General features: G+C 53.8%; 1 protein-coding gene across 1 annotated transcript in view; it reads left to right on the top strand.

Annotated features, from left to right (window-relative positions):
- Positions 1–21,872, top strand: part of LOC309962547 (pericentrin-like) — a gene marked incomplete at both ends in the record, with an annotated part of 82,512 nt that overhangs the window by 55,769 nt on the left and 4,871 nt on the right. Inside the window, 11 exons of the mRNA XM_082840408.1 lie at positions 1,731–2,612; positions 3,197–3,382; positions 8,799–9,515; positions 10,403–10,499; positions 13,093–13,244; positions 15,479–15,673; positions 17,396–17,569; positions 18,162–18,357; positions 19,399–19,621; positions 19,912–20,062; positions 20,532–20,945. Of these exons, the coding sequence (XP_082696534.1) occupies positions 1,731–2,612; positions 3,197–3,382; positions 8,799–9,515; positions 10,403–10,499; positions 13,093–13,244; positions 15,479–15,673; positions 17,396–17,569; positions 18,162–18,357; positions 19,399–19,621; positions 19,912–20,062; positions 20,532–20,945 (3,387 nt within the window). The remainder of the gene's footprint in view (positions 1–1,730; positions 2,613–3,196; positions 3,383–8,798; positions 9,516–10,402; positions 10,500–13,092; positions 13,245–15,478; positions 15,674–17,395; positions 17,570–18,161; positions 18,358–19,398; positions 19,622–19,911; positions 20,063–20,531; positions 20,946–21,872) is intronic.

Here is a 21,872-nt window from a genome sequence, read left to right as displayed (position 1 = left end):
GGCAGGTGGGATGTACCTCTGGGTTTCACGGAGTCGGTCTGCGTGCCCATTGTGGAGCTCCGTGGGCCCTCTGTGACGCCGTGCTGGTGCTGACTCTCCAGATGCCCACAGAATCCGCTGGCTGAGAGAGAAGCACCCTCTGAGCCTCACTCTTAGCTGCCTGGGGTGCGTGGCACTGTCCCGTGCACTGTGCACTGTCGCATGTCAGAGGCACCACTCCTCCCGCATTCAGGGAGATGCGACACATGTGTTCTGGCCCTTTTTCTATGTTCTGCAACTGCAGTTCTGTTCTTCCCTCTCTGGGCTTTGTGAACATCGTTGCGCCTCTGCTTCCTCACGTGCTCCAACTGCACTGTATCTTAGAGGACTTATTTTAGATTTTAGTGTCTTACCTCTTAATACCACTCTCACGTGCTAGCTTTGATAAAGTGTGATGCTTGTGTTGTGACTTTGGCGCTTTTGTTGTGCACACGTTTTCATCTCAGTGTGCTGAGTGCGCTGAGTGCATCAGGCCAAACGCATGCAGACAGAGTTACCCCCCCGACTCCCTTCAGTCGTCTGTGGGTGGGGAGACGTGGGTCTGTGCAGCACACAGCGTGGGGCTGGGTAGAGGGTCTTGCCTCACACTGAGAACTTTTCTTTTGCCAACTACATACAGTGGCGTCAGATGTGCGCTAAGTGTGAGTGTGATGTACAGCTTACGCCATCCAAACCAAAACCAAACATCAGTTTTCTTATTTTTGTTTTCACTATGGGCCAGGTTTGGATTTGTGTTTGAAGTAATGGTTAAGTAGTACTAGTGAAACCAAGAATTGTATGAAACTCTTAATTTTTAGGACATATAAGACGTTACTATAATCAATGGCTTGCAAATTGTTAACTAGAGCACAGATTGGTCAGCACTTTGCCATTTTTGGTCACTACTGTTGACGTAGTCTGAAGAGAGCGTCATTTGGAGCCACAATGGCACAGATTTCAATTCTGATTTTCCATTTACTGTCTTTGTGGTCTTGGCAAGATATTTCATATCTAGATTTCAACTGTCTCATCTTTTAAGTAGGAACAATAACATTTCTTATCTTAAAATTGTTGAGAATTAGATTAAATAGCACAAGTAGAAGCATCGTTTGATGCCCGCTACGTTGAGTCCCCGCATCCCCGCAGTGCACAGTGTGGACAGCGTGCTGTGTGCTCTGGCTCATTCATGTTCTTCATGACTGCAAACTCCCTCAGCCGATCTTCTCACTTTTATTCCTGTTCTGGTGTTAGAATGACACCTAAAATCTAAATACCCCTTTAGGAAAATCAAACAAATCAAAGTTGTTTAAATGTTAAGAAAATAGACATTTAAAAGGTGGTGAAAACATTCATGTGTAGTGTCATCGACTGAGACGTGGCCAAGTTAGAGTTTCCCCTGAACCCTGGCAGCCGAGGGTTGGGGTCTGTCACAGCGATGGGTGTGGCCTTAATGAAGCGTTTGAACGAGCAGCAAAGCAGCAACTGCAGATACGAATGTTTGACCATTTTGACATACTTGAAGCAGCTGGGTGTTCTGGGTGTTCTTCAGATCTTAGTGTCATTTGGTGATGTTGTCAGTTACTTCCACAGCTACTCTTAAGATGCGAAGTCTCCACTTCTGTAAGAATGAGTACAGGCCCAGCTGTAAGTGGAAAGGGGAACTTCTGAAGTTGATGTATGTCATTTGCCTCTGAAATGTGCTTTTTCTTCAGGTTTTGTATAACAGAAGTTCTGAAATTGAAGAGCTGAAATCCATTATTGAGAATTTGCGAGAGAACCAAGAGAGGTTACAGAAGGATAAAGCACAGGAGATTGAACAGCTCCATGAGGTCATCGAGAAACTGCAGAGGGAGCTCCCACTCGGGGGACCCGCAGTGCCCCAGGCCGGTGATGGCAGAGCCGCCAGCCTGCAGAGCGAGCTGCTGGGCCTCCCGGCCGAAGGAGCCAAGGCCTGCGCGGAGCTGGAGGGCGAGCTGCGTGCCGCCCTCGAGGCCAAGGAGGCCCTGAGCCGGCTGCTGGCCGAGCAGGAGCGCGGGCACGGCCAGGCCCTCGAGGCCCTCCAGCAGCGCCTGCAGGCCGCAGAGGAGGTGGCCGTGCGGCAGCTGGCCGCGTCGGGGCCCGGCGCCGTCCTCAGGGAGGCCGAGGTCCAGGCCCTGGCCTCCCAGATCCGCGAGTTCGAAGCTGCCCTGCGAGCCAAGGAAGCAAAGATCGCAGAGAGAGAGTTAGAAATCGACGCTCTGCACCGGCAGAAGTCAGCCCACTCTGCCGAGCTGGAGGCCATCCTGGCGGCCGTGGCCCGCTTCCGCTGCGCCCTAGAGCAGCAGCTCCTGGCGGCCTCTGGGGAGCCCCCCGAGCTGCAGCGGCTCCGGGCGCAGTGCGTCCGCCTCAGCTGCCAGCTGCAGGCGCTCAACCAGCGCTTCCTGAGGTGCCAGAGGGAGCCGGACGAGCGGCAGGCGCACGGGGCCCAAGTGGCAGGCAGTTCCGGGGGGTGGGCATCCTGGGGAGAAGAGGCCTCCTGCCACGAAGAGGTGGAACAGGATGTGTGTGGCAGGTGGCTGGCTGAGGCCCCCCACGGCCATGGCGGTAACCCACAGGTGGGCTCCTTCTTCATCAGGCCACAGGTGGTGCAGCCTCTTTGTGCAGAGAGCTGTGTGCACGTGGGGAGCCGGGGTGTGTCCGGGGATCTGGGGGTGCACGTGGGGACCTGGGGTGTGTCTGGGGAGCTGGGGGTGCAGGTGGAGGGTCAGGGTGTGTCCGGGGATCTGGGGGTGCAGGTGGGGAGCTGGCATGTGTCTGGGAGCTGGGGGTGCAGGTGGGGATCTGGGGTGTGTCTGGGGAGCTGGGGATGCGGGTGGGGAGCTGGCGTGTGTCTGGGATCTGGGGGTGCAGGTGGGGAGCTGGGGGGCAGCTGTGCTGTGTTCCGTGTCTGCTGGGGGCCGTCTTCGCGGCTTGCCCAGCTCCAGCACCTGCTGACCTGCTGTGCGCACCGCTGGTCTCCTGCTCCATGCATGTGTGTGATTCTGGCCCTGAGCTGTGGGCTCTCCCTCGGGGCCTGCTGGCTGGTGCTCCGGCTGCAGAGCTCCTGGGACTCTGAGGTAGCCTCACTGCACTTCTGACTTGGCGATGCCTTCGGCTGTGTGCTCATAAGCATTGTCCTTGTTTTCTCTGCTCGTCACAGAGCCCTATTAAGGAGGATCCGCAGCTGGCCAAAGCCCTGCCGACGTTGACCCGCGCAGGTCTCAGCCAGCAGGACAGCGTAATGTCGGTGCTCGCGGTCTGCCAGCGGCAACTGGAGTCTGAGCTGCTGTTAGTGAAAAAGGAAATGTGCCTGCCTGCAGAGAGCGGAGTGTCGGGAACAGCGAAGGTGCCTGGGCATGTCGGGGGTTGCGGGCGCACAGGACACGGCAGCTGGTCGCGGGTAGACACCCCCTCAGCGTCTTCGCTGCGACGGCAGGTTACGAGGACCGCAGCCAGGGGCGCCTTCTCCAGGCCCGCCGCTCTGGCAGTGCTGGTCAGATCCGTTTTGAGATTTCCCACGTGTTTGGTTTAAACGCACATTTCCCACGGTCTAATCAGCTGTGAAAAGTGAGCAGTCAGTTACTTCTTCCTCATAGTTGATACCAGTAGGATTTAACTGGGCTTCAGGGCTTGTGTCTGGATTTTCCGTGTGAGGACAGTTGCCCACAGCTGTGCTGCCTCCACAACCTTCATCACTTGCAAAGGCTTCACATTTATTGCTTGAACCTCAGGTGTTTTCCCTACATGTTTTTACCTGTCCTCCCAGCAAAGAAAGAGCAGAGTAATCTACGACTCAACAGTTTTAAATTCTGATCACCAGGACAGAAGCTACAAGAAGGCTGCCTTTTCTTTTCCAGGGTGGGGAGGGTGCAGGTCGGCGGCATCAAATTGTTGCAGAGCTGAGATGTTTGAGAACCAAAAGTGGGTTTGGTTCGGAAGCCTGCTCAGATGCAGGCTCTCGTGAGCCAGTCACCCTGCTGGTGTGGACGTTGCACACTTCGCTGGGTGTTCCAGCCCCTCATCTCCTGGGGGCGCTCCTGGGATGTGCCACGGGCCACGTGCACCGTGTTGGAAATTGGAAGATTCTGAATCCCACAGCACACAGGGCTCTGGGCCTGGGTCTGCAGGGGTTTTTTCTTTTTTCTTTTTTTTTTGGTACGCGGGCCTCTCACTGTTGTGGCCTCTACCGTTGCGGAGCACAGGCTCCGGACGCGCAGGCTCAGCGGCCATGGCTCATGGGCCCAGCCACTCCGCGGCATGTGGGATCTTCCCGGACCGGGGCACGAACCCGCGTCCCCTGCATCGGCAGGCAGGCTCTCAACCACTACGCCACCAGGGAAGCCCTGGGTCTGCGGTTTTGATAGAGGAAGCCTGCATCTGATGTCATGTGTTTATCAGATGCCCTCAGGAAATACATTGTTTGGAGAGAACCTTCACCTACTCTGTGTAGCAAACTTGTCTCAGCATCCTTATGATAAGAACATTTCTTTAAATTCTTAAAAGAGAGCTCGGCCCTGGGATATCCTGAGCTGGTCGCCAAATTTTTAGGAGTTACACACTGACAAGGAAATTCCAAATTCATTCCATAAATTACAATTTTGTGTTTTCCAATGTTTGCATATAGAACCTTCCAGGCCTTTTTCCTTAAAAAATCCCAAAAACAAGAAACTTACATCCTCAATAAATTGCCACAGAAATAGGTTATAACAGTTGCCTCTTTTTGTGTCGTGTGTGGCAAAATACACGTACAATTTACATCTTAATCATTTTTAAACGTATAGTTCAATCGTATTATATACGTTTATAATGTGTGACCATGCATCTCCATAGCTCTTTTCATCTTGTAAAACTGAAACTACTCATTTAAACAATGACTCCCATTTCCTCCTTCCCCCAGGCCCTGGCAACCACCGTTATGCTTTCTGTTTCCGTATGATTTTTGAGATACTCTAAGTGTTTACATAAGTGGCATCTCACAGTATTTGTTTTTTTGTGTTTGACTTATGTCACTCAGCATAATGTAATGTCATCAAGGTTCGTCTATGTCATAGCAGGTATCAGAATTTCCTTCCTTTTTAAGGCTGAATAATATTCCATTGTATGTATACACCACAGTATGCTTATCCATTCATCTGTCGATGGACACTTGGTTTGCTTCCACTTTTTTTTTTAATAAATAAACAAATTTATTTATTTATTTATTTTTTCAGCTGCGTTGGGTCTTTGTTGCTGCATGCAGGCTTTCTCTAGTTGCGGCGAGCGGGGGCTACTCGTCGTTGCCGTGTGCGGGCTTCTCATTGCGGTGGTTTCTCTTGTTGCAGAGCACGGGCTCTAGGGCGCGCGGGCTTCAGTAGTTGTCGCATGCGGTCTCAGGAGTTGTGACGCATGGGCTTAGTTGCTCCACAGCATGTGGGATCTTCCCAGAAAAGGGCTTGAACCTGTGCCCGCTGAATTGGCAGGCGGATTCTTAAGCAGTGCGCCACCAGGGAAGTCCTGCTTCCACGTTTTAACTGTTGTGAATAGTGCTGTTATGAACATGGATGTGCAAATATCTCTTTGGGACCCTGCTTTCAGTTCTTCTAGGTATATACCCAGAACTACAGTGGCTGGATCATATGGTAATTCTACTTCTCATTTTTTGAGGAACTGCTGTAGTGTTTTCCACAGTGGCTGTACCTGTTTACATTCCCATCAAAAGTGTACAAGAGTTCCAAGTTCTCCACATCCTCACCAATATTTGTTACTTTCTGGTTTGTTTGTTTTTGATAGTAGTCATCCTAATGGGTGTGAGGTGTATCTAATTGTAGTTTTGATTTGCATTTCTCAAATGACTAGTGATAGTGGATATCTTTTCAAGTATATGTTCTTTGGAGAGATGTCTGTTCAAGTCCTTTGGCAAATTTTGAATCAGGTTGTATGTTTTTTTGACTGAGTTTTACAAGTTCTTTATATATTTCTGGGTATATTAATCCCTTATTAGGTGTATGATTGGCAAATATTTTTTCCCATTTTGTGGGTTGCATTTTTACTCTGGATAGTGTCGTTTTTTTTGGCTGTGTTGGGTCTCTGTTGATGGGCGCGGGCCTTCTCTAGTTGCGGCGAGTGGGGGCTATGCTTCGTTGCGGTGTGCGGGCTTCTCACTGCGGTGGCTTCTCTTGTTGTGGAGCACGGGCTCTAGGTACATGGGCTTCAGCAGTTGTAGCATGTGGGCTCAGTAGTTGTGGCTCACGGGCTCTAGAGCGGAGGCTCAGTAGTTGTGGTGCACGGGCTTAGTTGCTCTGCGGCACGTGGGATCTTCCCGGACCAGGGCTTGAACCCGTGTCCCCTGCATTGGCATGCGGATTCTCAACCGCTGCGCCACCAGGAAAGCCCCTCTTCTCTTGTGTTTAATTGATTTTTTTAAATGGTGAAATGGTTAAATTCCTTTCTCACTTCTCTTTGTGTATATTCTTTTGTTATTTTCACATTTAGCATCCTAACATAAAGCACTCTGACTTGAATTTATACCAGCTTAAGTTTAAGAACACATAAAACTGTTCCTTTGTAGCTCCATCCCCACTCCTTTTGGTTTTTGATGTAACAAAAACCCATCTTTATACTTATGTGCCTTTAAACATAACCTAATAATTCCTTTAAATGCATTAATCTTTTAAATTATGTAGAAAACAACACGTGGAGTTAGAAACTAAAGTTACAGTAATACTTTTAGACCAATAACTTAGGAATATGTATATTAGTCTTTTAGTTCATGATGAAAACAAAAAGCGTAGTTATAGACCATTGTTACAATAACGTTAGCTTTTATAACTGCCCATGTTTTTACCTTTATTAAGGTCTTTATCTCTCCATACAGCTTTGAGTTACTGTCTAGGGTTCTTTCATTTCCCCTGCCGGACTCTCCTGAACGTTTTTTACAGGGCAGGTTTTAGTGCTAACAAGATCCCTCAGCTTCTGTTTATCTGGGAACGTCTTAATTTCTAACCTACTGTTGATGGAGCTTTGCTGTACTTAGGGTTCTTAGCTGACAGTTCTTTTTCTTTTAGCACTTTGACTGTATTGACCTACTGTTCTCTGGCCTCCAAAGTTTCTGGTGGAGAAATCTGTTGATAAGCTTATCGAGGATCCTTTGTATGTGACAAGTCACTTCTCTCTTGCTGTTTTCAAGATTTTCTCATTGTCTTTGGCTTTGTGTAAGTTTGATTATTATATGTCTTTGGTGTGGGTCTATTTGAGTTCATCTTACTTGGAGTTTGTCGAGTTTCCTGGGTATTTATGTTCGTATCTTTCATCAAGTTTGGAAAGTTTTCATTCATTATGTCCTCATATATTCTCTTTGCTTCCTTCTCTCTCCCTTCTTTTGGGACTCCCATTATGTGTATGTTGGTTTGTTCGGTGGTGTCCCATAGTTACCTGAGGCTCCACTTACTTTCCTCAATCTTTTTTTTTCTTTTCCCCAGACTTGATAATTTCCATTGTTCTGTCTTCGCATCCACTGAATCTTTCTTCTGCCTTCTCATATCTACCTTTGAATCCCTTTAGTGAGTTTTTAATTTCAGTTATACTTTTTAACTGCAGAATTTCATTTCTTTTTCTTTATTGATATTTCTATTTTGTTCATGCTTTTTTTTTTTTTTTTACTTCACATTTTCCTTAGTTCTGTGAGCATCTTTAAGAAGGCTGTGTTAAAGTCTTTGTCTACTAGATCCATCATCAGGTCTTTTTCAGGGATGGTTTCTGTTGACTCACTTATTTCCTATGCCTAGGCCATACTTCCCTGTTTTTGATTTTTGTTGTTGTTGTTGAACACTGAATATTTTTAATCTATTAATGTGGTAAATCTAGAAATCAGACTCTCCCTCTTTCTCAGTATTTACTTTTTTGTTGTTGTTGTTACTGTGTTTTTTTTTTTTTTTTTTGGTTGATGTCTTTGTGCTAAGGATCAGCTTGAGATGTAAACTTAAGTTCTCAGATCCTTTCTGAGCCTGTGCCTTTACCCAGGCACACGCATTCACTTTAGAATTTCCTCTGTATATGCAGTTGATTTTGAATGTCCTAGTTTTAAATTTTTCCCCAAAGGGAAAAAGAGAAAAATGCAGTGGTGGGGAAAAAGGGGCACCAGTCCTTTCAATCCCCTGGAAGTCACTTCCGCCAGAAGGGCAGGGGCTGGAACAGCTGGGGACAGGTGCAACAGCGTGGCCTCCTGCCTCTCTGCCTGCTCCTCTGTGATCAGAAGCATCATTCAGAGCCGATTCCCAGTTTTTGGAGGACATGGTCCTTTTTGCCCACCTTAGGTCCTGCAAGATGCTCCACGGACACACGCACAGCTGCCTCCTGGGTCCTGGGGTGGGGAATGGGTAGCTGTTCCTGTGCTAAGAGCTGAGAGCAGTTTAACCCTCCAAACCTTCCCCTGGAAGTTGCAAGCCTTCAGCAGACTGCAGACTTCCAGAACAGTTACATCAGGTACATTCTGCCAGTGCAGTATTTGCCCAGGCGGGAGAGGGGTTCCCGGTGCTGCCGGCTCTGCCATCCTTCCAGGAGCCTCTCCAGCAGTTGCCTTTTAGGCAATGAGCTTTAAGCCTTGAGTCTGTCTTTCATAGGATTTTAAAAAACTTGAAATCTTAAGAGTCTAGAGGGACAAAGGGCTCATCATGGAATCTCATCCTTAATTGTTCAGACAGTCTCTGAAATTGGCTCATAAATAACAAACGTGACAACATGTAATTCGCTTATTTTACTGTATGCATGTTCTTTTTTACCTGTAGGGTAAGGAAAAACTACTGGAAGATTGTCAGCTGCGGAAAGTTGATCTCATAGATCAGGTGAAACAACTTCAAGAAAAACTGAACCATCTGGTACATTGCATGAGCTTCCAAAACGTCAGGACAGAGGACTTGAAATATCAACAGGCATTGGAATCTCCACATGTTTTAGAAAATAATGCGAGTGATAGTTCCAGTAACAGTGAAGAAACTGACAGATCATCTCCTGTTGATGCCTTTAATGTCACATGGGATCTAGTTGACATTATTGGAAATCAAGATTCGTTGATACAAAACGAGGTGCCAGATACTTCCACAGGAGAGCAGGTTGCTTTGCAAGACAGGTCACTCTGCTCACAGGGGAGCTTGTACGGGTGTTCCCGTGACCTCTCCCACACCCAGGGGACCAAGCCCTTGAAGAAAGTGCTCAGGACGATGGACCTGTCCTCCTGGAGCTCCCCTGAGGTTGTCAGGAAGGACTCAATCTCTGAGCGCCCCCCCAGCCTGCCCCTCACACCCTGCTTGGATGCCCTGAGCCAGTGCAGTCTGGACACCTCCCTGTGGGACGGGACGAGCACCCAGCTGCTCCAGGCTGACCAGTTAGGGCTGCTTTGTTACCCGGGCGAGTCAGCAGCAGGAACGGCCCCTAAGTGGGCGGGGTCTCCGTTAGCTGCAGACGGGGCCCCCTCCATCGACCACCATGCTCAGCGGGTGCCTGTGGTAAGTGGTCTCCCTGGGTGCTGTCCTGGTTTGGGTCCATGGGATGCCCAAGGCCCCAGTGTGTTCCCACTGGGTTGTGTCTACGTGGACGGCAGGGTCACAGCTGCAGTCGTTGTTGGCTCACCTCCTGTTGTGGCCTGTTGGCCAGGCCTGTGTGAGCAGTCCCCTGGTCAGCAAGTGTAGGGACAGTCAGCGTTCTGCAGGATGGACCCAAGTCTACTGTCATAGGAACATTCACAGCACTTTGGTTGTTTTTAAAAATACATGAAATGCATTACTCTTACTCAGAAATTCACCGCAGGCCTAACTTTGCTAACTCACACTGGCTCTGGGAAGTATAATCATAAACCTGTCTTCATGTGTGGTCTGCCTATGGGTTCTTTGTCTGGAGGATGTTTTTTAGTTTTATTTTCAGTTCTATATCATGTTTAACAGGTTCTACCTATAATGTTATTAATTTCAAGAACACTTCAATATATTATTTTTGGGTTAGATTATATTTTATCTAACATAACTTTGAGATTTTGTGTATCTTAGATAAAATGAAAAATAAATTACGGGATATGTGTAATTTAAGGTATCCATATACGACCACTTCATATCCATATGCTTCCATTTCATATCCATATGCTACTACATCATGCAGAATTTTGAAAATCTGAAATATTTGCCAGGGACTTTGTAAACTATTCCTAGAGAACTGTGGGTGAACTTGATTAAATTATTATGAGCGTATGGCCTCGTGTCCACAAGCTGTGAACACTTTGAGTTCTGTGTGGGAAGATGATAAATTCAGGACTTAGCAAGTTTTCCATCTGGCAAGTTCAGTTCCATGATATAACACGTTATCATTTTATGACCATTTAAACATCTGCCTATTTGAACAGGAGAAAGATGTTGAAGATTTTATCATAACGTCTCTTGATTCTCAAGAAAAGTCAAGATCACCTCCTCTTGGGTTAGAAGGAAAAAGCGATGGAAAAAGTGAGTCAGTCACAAACTTTATTTTTACAGCTTCAGAGTATAGAATGGTGCAGAGTCCCTGTGCCCCCTCGCACGTCCCGTGTTAACTTGCGATGTTGCGTGTGCACACTCTGCCTCTCTCTCTCTCTGTGTCTCTGTCTCCCTCTGGGTTTTTGCTCTGTTACTTGAGGACCTGATGTCGTTTGACTCCTGAGAAGGTCCCTGTGTATTTCATGGCGTCCAGTCCACGCCAGGACATCCGCCCTGACCCAGGGCAGCATCGCGTCCGCATACTTCACTGAGATTTTGTCCCGTTAGTGCTCTCTACAGAAACAAGCGGTGGCTGCCACCATGCATCCAGATGTCCTTTGCGGGCTGGAGGCTGCTGAGAGCAGGCCAGGTGCCTGGCGCAGTGCTTGGGCCTGGACCCCATGAGGGCTGGTATGTTCGCGGCAGTCGGCATGTATGCATCTCGTGGGACTCCGTGAGCGCCCTGGCGGTGCCGTGCTCTTCATGTGGGTCAGTTTAGACTCTGCAGTTGTGTTGCCAGGTTTCATCCTGTTCCTTCTGAATGGCCGATGTCCTGGGTAGGTTTTCGAGACCCTGGGACGTTCTGTCCTCAAGCTCGGACCCACTTGGCCTCCATTGATGGTTCTTGGTGGTCTTGCCTGGATCCTTGTCACTGATGGCTGCCACACCGTGACTTTCTAACCTTATACTCTCTTTTATAATTGTTAGATTTTTACAAGTCAGTCACCTCAAGGTGTTTTGACTTTTGAAAAAAGTCACCATTGGCTCATTGGGTGCTTTTGAGGACAAGGCAGCGTGAAGTCCAGTTCACTGGCCATGTTGGCATTTGCGGAATGGGGCCAACAGCTTTTCAGCTGGTGCTCTCACTTCTTCCCAGCAGTAGCCACGTGATGTAACAATTTGAGCAGTTCTGTGAGGTGCGTCCCAGGAGCAGGCTCTCGTCCAGTTTCCCTGCCTGGAGTCTCCGTTTCCTGAGGATATCATGTTCAACTTTCAGAAATTTGCTCTAGTATTTATTATTTATGCAGCACACGCCACACACCTCCCTTCCCGTCTCCCTAAAATGGCCCCACCTGCACTTTCTGCCCCATCACTGCCGAGTGTCTGCACTTCGAGGATGCGTGTTTGAGTGCAGGAATGCGCTGCCCATGACGGCCTTCCCTGCATCTTGGACGTGGTCCTTGCTTTCCGGGTTGGACCCCCTACAAGTTTCTGGAGGCAAAGCGTGTGCCGGGTACTTTGTGTGTGAACATTGACATCTTCCTGATGTCGGCATCTTGGACTTGGGCTTGACCCTGGGTGGGGAGTTGGGTTCCTTCAGAGCGTGGAGCCCGCCGTCCTGGACCCGGTGTCATGAGAGCAGCGCATGGTCCCCTGGAGCGCGTCCTCCCACCCGAGAACTCTGCTCCGTCCTTTGGCCATTTCCCCCACGGTTTTGTCTCGTCTGTCTTGTTAATTCTTATTGATCACATATTGGGCCTCTTGTACTAATTTTTTCTCATTTTCCATGTTTGTATTCTTGTTCTCATTTCTAAGGGATTTTTCAGAGCTTTACTTCTTAAGCTTTGCATTGACTCTTTTTATTTTTGCTGTTTTAGTTTCTGACTAGTCCTCTTTCCTAACCCTAACCCTTGTTTCCCGAACGATACTCCCCTTCTTATTTCTCTGGGGATGCTCTGATTTTTCTGATGTTTTCTTCTGTTTACTGCCTTTGCTCTGTTTCTTCCACACTTTCTCTGAGTCTCTGTTTCTCTGTCTTTTGTGTTTGAATGCCCCCGGCACGTTTGAGAAGGTAGGCTTCTGAGCGGGCAGCCGTGAACGGCTCACTGGATGGCAGCTCTGTGCTCAGAGGGGCCTTGCCGGTCGCTCCACGAGATCCACCTGCCCTCCCCGAGCTGTGTGCTGGTGGGGATGGTGGGCTCTGCCTTCCCACCGTGTGCCTCCTTCCGTTTTCCAGAGTGTGTGCTTCCTAGCCTTCCTGGACTGGCCACAGTTCAAGGCGCAGGAACAGCTCAGGGAGCTGCATGCTTCCGAGAGGTTAGGAGTTCTATTTTGAGGCCCCTCCCATCAGACAGAGGCTCCTGGAGTCTCGAATTTGAGACTCTGTTGAGGGCTCCCCAGCCAGGCTGCCCGGTCCGGGCTTTTCTGCACCCACCCCCAGATCAGGCACCCCCGCCCCACGGCCAGGTGATTCGGGCCTGTCCTCCCACTCAGCCCCCTCCTCGTGTCCCGCTGCCCCTCTCGTCCGTCGTCCGAGGCGCTCGGCACAGTTGCCGATTTGCCCCGTCTGTGGGGGGTGAGGAAACACGTATCGCATCTGTGAAAATGAGCTGAGCTGCCAGGAGGGTTTATGTTCAAATCACGGACATTAACATGCTAAACGTGCAAAATGTACGTTTTCTTACTTAACGTGTGTAGCTCTCATCTTACGTTTTTATGAAACGTTTTTACTATCTGGGGGCGTCCATCGATGTTTCCTTGGTGAGAGGGCCCGGCCGTGGCTCTCCCGGTGCTTCGGGGCCGTCCCCGAGGATCGCCACCAGAGTCGCGGGGTCTAGGCCCTGACTCTGCGGTGTGTTTCTAGGTGATGGCGCGGGGTTTGGAAAGGCGCTAAGCCGAGACTCGGGAAGACCGGGAGCACCCACTGCTGGTCCCGCAGCGCCTCTCACCCCCCGGGGGTTCCGACGGCCGCTGGGCGCCAGGAAGCAGAAGGAAGTCCATCCGAAGCAAGTGAAGGTACTAGCCGGTGGGGAGCAGGGGAGGGGGCTCGAGGGGCCTCCCCTCTGGCCCGTCAGCAGCGGCGCTGGCCTCAGCCCTGCTACGACTTTGTGCCTTGTGTAGCGGCTCAAAGGGGGGAGATGCGCCGCTGTGGCAGGACCGCAGGGACGGTGTCCCAGGTGGGGCCTGGCCACGCTCGGGGGCCGCGGGCGCTGTGGCCGGGGGCAGCTCCTCCCGCAGCGCCTGTCACAGCACAGCGCCCAGAGGGCCTGCACGCGTGGCGCTGTCCCGAGTCGCAAGGCGAAACTGGATTGGTCTTCCTGAGTGTCGTTCAGGTGCCAGACCTCGTGACCCTGTTTTGGGAAGCAGTTGTGGTTTTTGCTTGTTTGGCTTTGGAAGCTTTCCCAGGATGCTTTGAGGGTTCTCTAATTCAGATAGTAAGTGTTCCCAAAGGAAATGATTTTGATGTTAAGTAAAATCTTCTCTGAAATTGTATTTGAAATGAAACTGGTTTTATTCCTTTAAGAATTGAAATGGAGCCGTATCTTCTAGCTGTTTTTTCTTTTTGTGCATTCCTCAATTTTTTATATGACATAAATACTAGAATTCCTAATTTTTAAGGAAAACGTTTGGTTGTTAATGACAATGTTTCATGCTTAGGCTTTGAGGTTTAATACTTGATCCTTAGTTATTAAAAAAGAAAAGAAAGAAAGAGACCTAGCAGAGGCCCTGGAGCCTTTTCCGGACGTGCTGTGGCAGCAAGAGAGAAGGTCAGGAGCGGCCACCCCGCAGCAGCCTGTTGGGTCAGTCAGCCAGCTTGTGTGTCCCTGCCGGCCCCTCTGCTGCACCATCCTCAGTGGGGCGCGGGGGCCACTCGCCGCGGGGCCGAGTCTCAGGAGCCTCGTGTGGTCGCGGCTCTGGCCGCCCTGAGGCCGGCCACGCTGGTGAAGGTACATCACGCCGGGAAGCGCGTGTCAGCTGGGCAGACGGGCCCCGCGGGGCGGCTGGTTCACGTGCGGCTGTGAGACTGCAGGCCGAGGCCCCCTGTGACTCCGGGGTCCTCAGGGCAGAGGCTCCGGGATCTCACGGCCTGACTGTGCCCGTGGCCCGGGGGCCGCTCCACGTCTGTCCTCCTGGCTGCCGTGCGCCCGGTTGGCGAGGGCGGAGGACCTCGCTCGTCACAGCTGTTCTTTTCCAGAGGTGTTTTTCAGAACACCTTTTTTTGTCCTTATATGACCCAGGAGAAGGTGTTTACGGCCTGCGGCCCGGTCCACTATACAGCCTCCCCACCCCTCCTTCCCGGGGCTGTGATTTGTGTCCGTTCTGTATCACATACATTGTTTTTAAAGTGAAATTGCTGTAGAGCGTTAAAGACGGCCGCTTGTGAAGTAAACACGGTACACAGTTTGGTGTCTAGCGCTGTTATGTTGCTGCTCCGCGGTTGGGTCGCGTCATTAGAGTTGGAGGAAGGCCTGCTTCTAGTTAAGTAACTGGCCACTCTTTGTCACAGGCCTCTTCGTTGCTATTTTTCTGTTCCCTGACGTGCCCCTTGCGGGAACCTGTGTTGACACGCGGTGTGAGGACGGTCACAGTCACTTGTGCTCTGCATTGGCCGTAGCACCAGCCATCCAGAAGGGTGGCCCTGGGTGGGGTGCACCTTCCTCTCTCAGCCTCCGTGGGCAGCACAGAAGGCTGGCGTGCACGTCCCAGGTCCCATGTCCCATCACTCTGTAACTACCACTCCAAATCCTGGGGGGGTGGAAGCCCCCTTCCTGTGTTCACATATTCTGGGCGCCCCCAGGGGCGTGAGAGGGCTGCAGTGGCCAGTAGCTGGCCTGGTACCATCCGCAGGTGCCTTTCCCCTGAGGTGTCCCTGTGCAGTTCTCGGGTCTCCCTCCTGGTGGGGCACTGTGGTCCCGGGAGGGCCGGGGAGGTGCCTGGCATCTTGCTGACTTGGCTGTAGATTTCCCTGAGCTGAGCATCTTCTGTGAGGGTGCAGGCGGGATGGCTGGATTGTGGGGCCTTTGCTGGAGCAGCTTGCACAGAAGTTCACTCGTTCAAAGCTGGTTTACTTGTCTGTGACAGTTACGGGGAGGAAGGTTTGAGAACCTCACGGTCAGAGCAGCAACTCTGGTCTCTGGTGAAAAGGCCGTGGGGGCGGCCTGGTGAGCCTTGGCGGGTGACAGCGGGGCAGTGACGGTGAGAGGTTTCAAGCTGCTTCTCCTTCTCTCTGAAATGTTTGTCCGTTTCAGGCTTTGCTGCAGATGGTGTGTGACGAGAGCCACCACATCCTGGCCCTGTCCGAATACCGTGGACCCCCGAGCATGCTGAGCAGGGGCGAGCCCAGCGCCCCCCTCGGGTGCCTCACGATGGGGGGCCAGGGCCTGCTGGAGGCAGCACCAGCTCCCAGGGAGCATCCCACCCCAGGACCCCCAAAGGGGGAGAAGGTAACAGGCCTTCTAGATACAGAAGAGAAGCAGTGGGCATGGACCTGGTTGAGGGCTTTTCTTGGCCCCAGAAGTGGGAGTAGAGGAGCAAGAGGCGGGTCAGCGGCAGGCAGGGAGGCCATGCCTGGTCAGCCACCCTCCCACTCGCGTTCCCTGGGCTCCAGCCTCCAGGAGAGGCTGCGGGGAAGGGGCCGGCTGGAGCCCTGCAGGGAGGCTCTGGATGGAGAAATGCGTATGGGGGCCGGGCCGAGGGGCAACCTGGAGGTGAGGGCCAGATGCTGAACCGTGTGCAAGGAAGCCAGCCGGCCATGGAGTGTGGACGGAGCAGTGGGCAGACCCCCAACTTTAGGGAAGGGGGCAGGTGGGCCTAAGCAGGTGGCCAGGAGGCAGCCAGCCCGTGTGTGGCCCGTATAGACACTGCCCCCTGCGTGGACACTAACCCTAACCCGGCACACACACATGCACACGCACCCCGCCCCTGCACACACATGCACACACCCCACCCATGCACACGCCCCCACCCTTGCACACACACATGCCCCTCACACACACGCACACACCCCACCCCTGCACACACACACGTGCAAACCCTACCCCCGCACACACGCACACGCACCCCACCCCTGCACACACACACGCACCCCGCCCTTGCACACAGATGCACACACCCCACCCCTGCACACACATGCAAACCCCCACTCCTGCACACACGCACACGCCCCCACCCTTGCAGACACATGCACACACACGCCCCCTGCCCCTCACACACGCACATGCACACACACACCCCTGCACACACACACATGCAAACCTCCCACCCCTGCACACATGCACACACCCCGCCCTTGCACACACGCACACACCCCACCCCTGCACACACGCGCACACACACGTGCGAACTCCACCTCCGCGCACACGCCCCCCACCCCTGCACACACACACCCCACCCACGCACACGCACCCCGCCCCTGCACACACATGCACACACGTGCGAACCCCCACCCCTGCACACACGCACACGCCCCCACCCCTGTACACACACGCCCCCAGCCCCCCCCACACCCGCCCCTCACACACACACACATGCCCCCCGCCCCTCACACACACACGCACATGCACACACACACCCGCCCCTGCACACACCCCCGCCCTTGCATACACACACGTACGCACACACACGCCGCCCTCGCCCCCACGCACATGCACACCCGCGCACACCCCCGCCCCTGCACACACACACACACGCCCCCCGCCCGTCACACACACACACACGCCCTGCCCATGCACACACACACACACACACATCCCCACCCCTGCACACACATGCACACGCCCCCCACCCCTCACACACGCCCATGCACACACACACATGCCCCCCACCCCTGCACACACACGCACATGCCCCCCGCCCCTACACACACACACGCACATGCTCCACACATGCACACGCGCAGGCACACGCACACACACCGTCTCCGCCACGCAGGCCTGGCCTCCCCTGGACCCGGGGCTCATGTGCAGCAGCCGGAAGGGAGGTTTGCTTGCTGACATTTACTCTGTCTTACCTCCCCGTCGTGTTGGGGGGGTTCTCTGCCCAGAGCTGGCTCCTCGTGCCCCTAGGCGGTCATGGGCGTCTGTGTGTCCTCATAAGTCGGGGTGGGTTCTGTTTGAACCTGCAGGATGTGTTTATAGGGACACGGGCTCTTTGTTTCGATATTTTAGGAACCTTCCAATGTGGGCCTCGACTGGAGAAGGGAATTTCTGCGCATCGTGCAAGAGGCCTTTGAAAAGGAGCGGGAGATACTGAGAGTCGAGCTGTGGCCCCGGCCCTGTGGCTCAGGCCCTGGGGGCTGCGGCTCCCTGTTGGAGAGGCTGGAGAAGGTGGTCCAGGAGCAGGTGAGCTCATGCCTTGGCTTCCCCCCGGAGCCCACCCTGACACAGAGGGTGACAGAACGTGTTTCGCCTGACCTTAGAGCAAGGCAGTGACTGAGCAGCAAATCCTGCTGCAGTCCACAGATAACACTGTGTTTTTACGTGTGAATTCCGTGAAGTGGAAAACTCTGTGCACTTATCTTCCTTCAGGATCTCACTCTGTTCTGGAAATAACTGGCCTTTCCTTGAAAGCAAAAGAGCCTTTCTAGGCGGCCCAGCTCCAGGCTGTGAGCGCTGAGCCCAGGCTTGGAGGGTCGACACCGCGAGGGCTGTGGGAGCCTGCTTCCCACCAGTTCCCTCGTAAGAGAGGGCAGGGTGCGTGGCGAGCGTCGACTGGGCCCAGCAAGCGAGACCAAGGTGCTGGGGGCAGAGCTGCGTGCAATCTGAGGGTTCCAGGGCCACTGTGCCCGCGTTCATGCCGCACGGTTGTCCCCTGCGTCCTCCTGTGGCAGCGACGCCGGGAGCTGCTCTTGCCTGGCACACCAGCCCTCAGGACCCCCTTCTTCTGCCGTGTCTTATGTCCCCCTGCCCTGATCCCCTGCCACCCCATCTGCAGGGGGACCTGCAGGAGAGGTCCTTGGAGCACCTTCGCCTGTCGGACAGGAGCAGCCTGATGTCCGAGATCCAGGCTTTGCGCGCCCAGCTGCGGATGACGCACCTGCAGAACCAGGAGAAGCTGCAGCAGCTGTGCGTGGCACTGACCAGTGCGGAGGCCCGCGGGAGCCGCCAGGAGCACCAGCTGCGGAGGCAGGGTGGGTATGGCCTCTCGGCTGCGTCCCCGAAACGTGGATCCTGACACTCACCTGTCAGGAGGTGGCAGGCAGGTCAACGAGCCCCTCGCTGACTCCCCAGGCCATCGAGTGCAGAACGTGTGCCAGTCAGGGTGGAGGCCTTGCCTAGCATCCCGGTGAGCAGCTGGTGGGGGCCGCGTTGGCGCCAGCGTGCTGGGCGCCGCAGGCCCACGTCCGTGAGGGTCACTGGGGCTCGCAAGAGGCTGAAGCGGCCTGTGGCAGGTTTCTGAGTTTGATTTAAACTCCGGGATTTTTACGCAGACACTCATGTCACCTGCAGGGAGAGAACACTTTATCTTATCTTTTCTTCCCCATCTCCTCTCCTCCTGTTCTTGCCACTTGCCCTGGGGATGCTCTGAGTGCTGAGTGAGGCCTGGGCTCCGTCCCGTGGGGCAGCCTGCCTTCGATCCCCAGCCTCGGCGTGCTGCCTCACACTGGGCACTTCCGGGCCGGCCTCGCTCGCATTTTGGATCTGTGTTCACTGTTCACGAGGGTCCTGGTCCGCGGTTTTCTTTCTTCTGGTTTCGGTTCCTGGAGGAGTGGGTGTGCGTGCTTCTAGTTCTGGGCGGGTTCTCCACGAAGCTGCCCGGGCTGGGTGGGCTCCATGGAGGTCTGTCTCGGCCCAGCTCCAGCCGTGCCCTTGGGAGACCCCGGGCCTGAACATCGCAGGGGTCGAGAGGGCGTGTGCCCCCTAACCCCGGAACCCCGTTGCGTCGCATGGCCTGCACGGCTGGGTGGTCCCGCCGCTCTCTGCCCGTGTGTCTCTCTGGATGCTCACTGGCCACGAGGGCGAGGCTGGCAGGGTGTGAGCAGAAGGCATGTGTCCCGACTATCTGGGTTCCATCAGAAACAGTGGCTTCTGGGTCATAGAAGCTTCCTGTCCCCCCAGAGTGAACACATTCCCTTCCTTTGCTGGTTTGTTACTGATTTGTTAAATCATGCGTGCGGCTCACTTTGGACTCGTGAATAATGCTATTTTAATTCATTTCATCTTTTTCCTAGTTGAGTTATTGGCGTATAAGGTTGAGCAGGAAAAATGTATAGTAAGCGACCTGCAGCAAACCCTGAGTGAAGAGCAAGAGAAAGCAAATAACGTCCGGAAGCTGCTGGTGGTGGAACAGAACACAGTCAGAGATCTGAAATCGGAGCTCTGCAAGTGTAGACAGGACAAGGAGCGGCTGCTGAAGTCTCTCGACGAGGTGCAGAAGGAGGTCCTTCAGCTGAGGTGCGGCCCCACTGGCAAGGCTCCACCTTCTAGCCCCGTCCTGCCCTCAGGCTTCTGGCCGAATAATGCTGGAAGTCACGTGGCCCCTGCCACGTTCTTGGCCTTGAAGTGAAAGATGCCGTCCGAAGCCGTGGTTTGCCAGGCTATCGTGATGGGTGTTGGGGAGGAGCCTCTGCTCCCGCAGGCTCCTGGGGGGCCACGCACACTGCAGGGCCTGCCCTCCCTGCCCTGGGAGCCCTGGGAGCCTGGCTGCTGGCCGGCGTCCCCTTGAGAGCCTGTGGCCCACACAGGTCAGTGCTGGACAGTAAGGAGGATGACCTGCAGGCTGCGCTGCAGCAGCTGGAGGCCGAGCGCACCAAGGAGCGGGCCCTGCAGAGCCGGCTGGAGGAGGAGCGGCTGCAGTGCCTGCAGAAGGAGGGCCAGAGCGCCAGGACCCTGGAGGTGACGTGCGCGGCCGCGACTGTGCCCAGGAGCCAGGGCTACACCTTCAGGGCTCAGAGGGTCCCTGCACGTGCAGCCCCCGCCTCCGGGCATTCGCTTCCGTGAGGGCAGTGCAGCCTGAGAGCTGCGTGGGGGCCCCGCCTGTGCACAGGGGAGGCCTCGGGCCGGTGCCCTGTGCGGCAGCCGTGTGGCCGCGCTGAGGCCACCCGTAGGCCTGGCTGAGCCAAGCACCGTGAGGGGGTCGAGGGCCCGCCCTTCAGCAGCACCGGAGCCCCTGATTCAGGGAGGGAGGTGAACCTGGGACGTTGCACTGTGCTCAGAACAGCGCCTCATCCCCGAGGAAGGCCGGCAGAGCCACGAGAAGAGGGGTTATTGCTCGCCCTCCTTCTACCCAAAGTATAACGTCAGAAGCTGTAGCTGCGGGAGCTCTTTAGATGCTCTTGCCTCGTCTTGCTTTTCCCCGATGCAGGAGCTAAGGGCGTCTTTGGAGAAGCAGTGCGCTCAGAGTAACCAGCTGTGCGTGGCGCTAAAACATGAGCAGACGGCCAAGGACAACCTCCGGAAGGAGCTGCAGATCGAGGCCTCGCGCTGCGAGGCGCTGCTGGCGCAGGAGCGTGGCCGCCTCTCGGAGCTGCAGCGGAGCCTGGAGGCCGAGCAGGGCCGCTCCCGCGAGCTGTCCGAGGCCCTGCAGCACGAGCGCCTGCTCACGGAGCGGCTGAGCCGGCGGCCACAGGACAAGCAGGCGCAGCCAGCTCTGCTGCAGAAGCTCAGGGGCTGCGAGGCCCGCGTGCTGGAGCTGGAGGTGGCGCTGGAGACCGCGCGGCAGCGAGCCCTGGAGGCTGAGGCCCACGTGCACCGCCAGGACGTGGAGAGGGAGCAGGAGGTGAGTGCGGCGCCGAGGCCTCCCGTGGAGACTCCGCCGAGAGCGTGGGGGAGTTTAGAGCAGCCAGGACGCCAGGACGGCAGTGCAGCCGAGGCCGAGCCGAGCGGACACGGAGAAGTGGAGCAGGTGGCAGACAGACAGGGAGACGTTGGCGAGCCTGCCACGGCCGGAGGGCCTGTCCTGGCTCCGGGCTGCCCCTTGGTTTGGTCAGTGCGGCGGCTGGAAGTCGGGAAGCGCGCGTCCTCCGACCTTGTTCTTTCCCAAGGTGGTTTTGGATCCTCGGGGCCCCTTGCGGTTCCGTGTGCGTCTGAGGATCGGCTTTTCCGCTTCTGCGTGAAGGCCCTTGGGATCTTGGTAGGAATCACACTGAGTCTGTAGATCGCTTTGGGGCGTGTTGTCTCCTTAACAATGCTAGGTCTTCCCATCCATGAAATCGGAAGGGCTCTCTGTCTGTTTAGCTCCTTAGTTTCTTTCAATAACGTTTTGTCACTTTCAGGTGATAAGCTTTGCGTTTCTTTTGTTAAATTTGTTCCTAAATATTATTTTTTTGATGCTGTTGTAAATGGAATTATTTTTTACTTCCGTTTTCAGGTTGTTGCGAATGTGTAGCAATGTGGGTGATTTTCACACCTTGATCTTATGTCCTGTAACCTTGCTGAACTGATTTATTATTAGTTCCAATATTTTTAATGGATTCTTTGGGATTTTCCATATAGAAGATCATGTTTTCTGCAAATAGACATAGTTTTACTTGTTCCTGTCCAACCTGGATGCCTTTGTCTCTTCTCCTTACCTGACTGCTCTGGCCAGAACCCACAGCGTGTGGGGCAGGCGTCCAGCCTGGTTCTTGATCTTGAGGGAGCAGTCAGTCTTTTACTGCTGAGTACGATGGTAGTCGTGCCATTTTTGTAGATACCCCTTACCGGA

This window comes from Leucopleurus acutus (assembly GCF_964270905.1).
Source record: "Leucopleurus acutus genome assembly, chromosome: 5".
In the NCBI taxonomy this organism is placed as follows: Eukaryota; Metazoa; Chordata; class Mammalia; order Artiodactyla; family Delphinidae; genus Leucopleurus; species Leucopleurus acutus.
The sequence above is the reverse complement of the archived record's forward strand: the minus strand, read 5'-3'. Positions and strand labels throughout refer to the sequence as shown.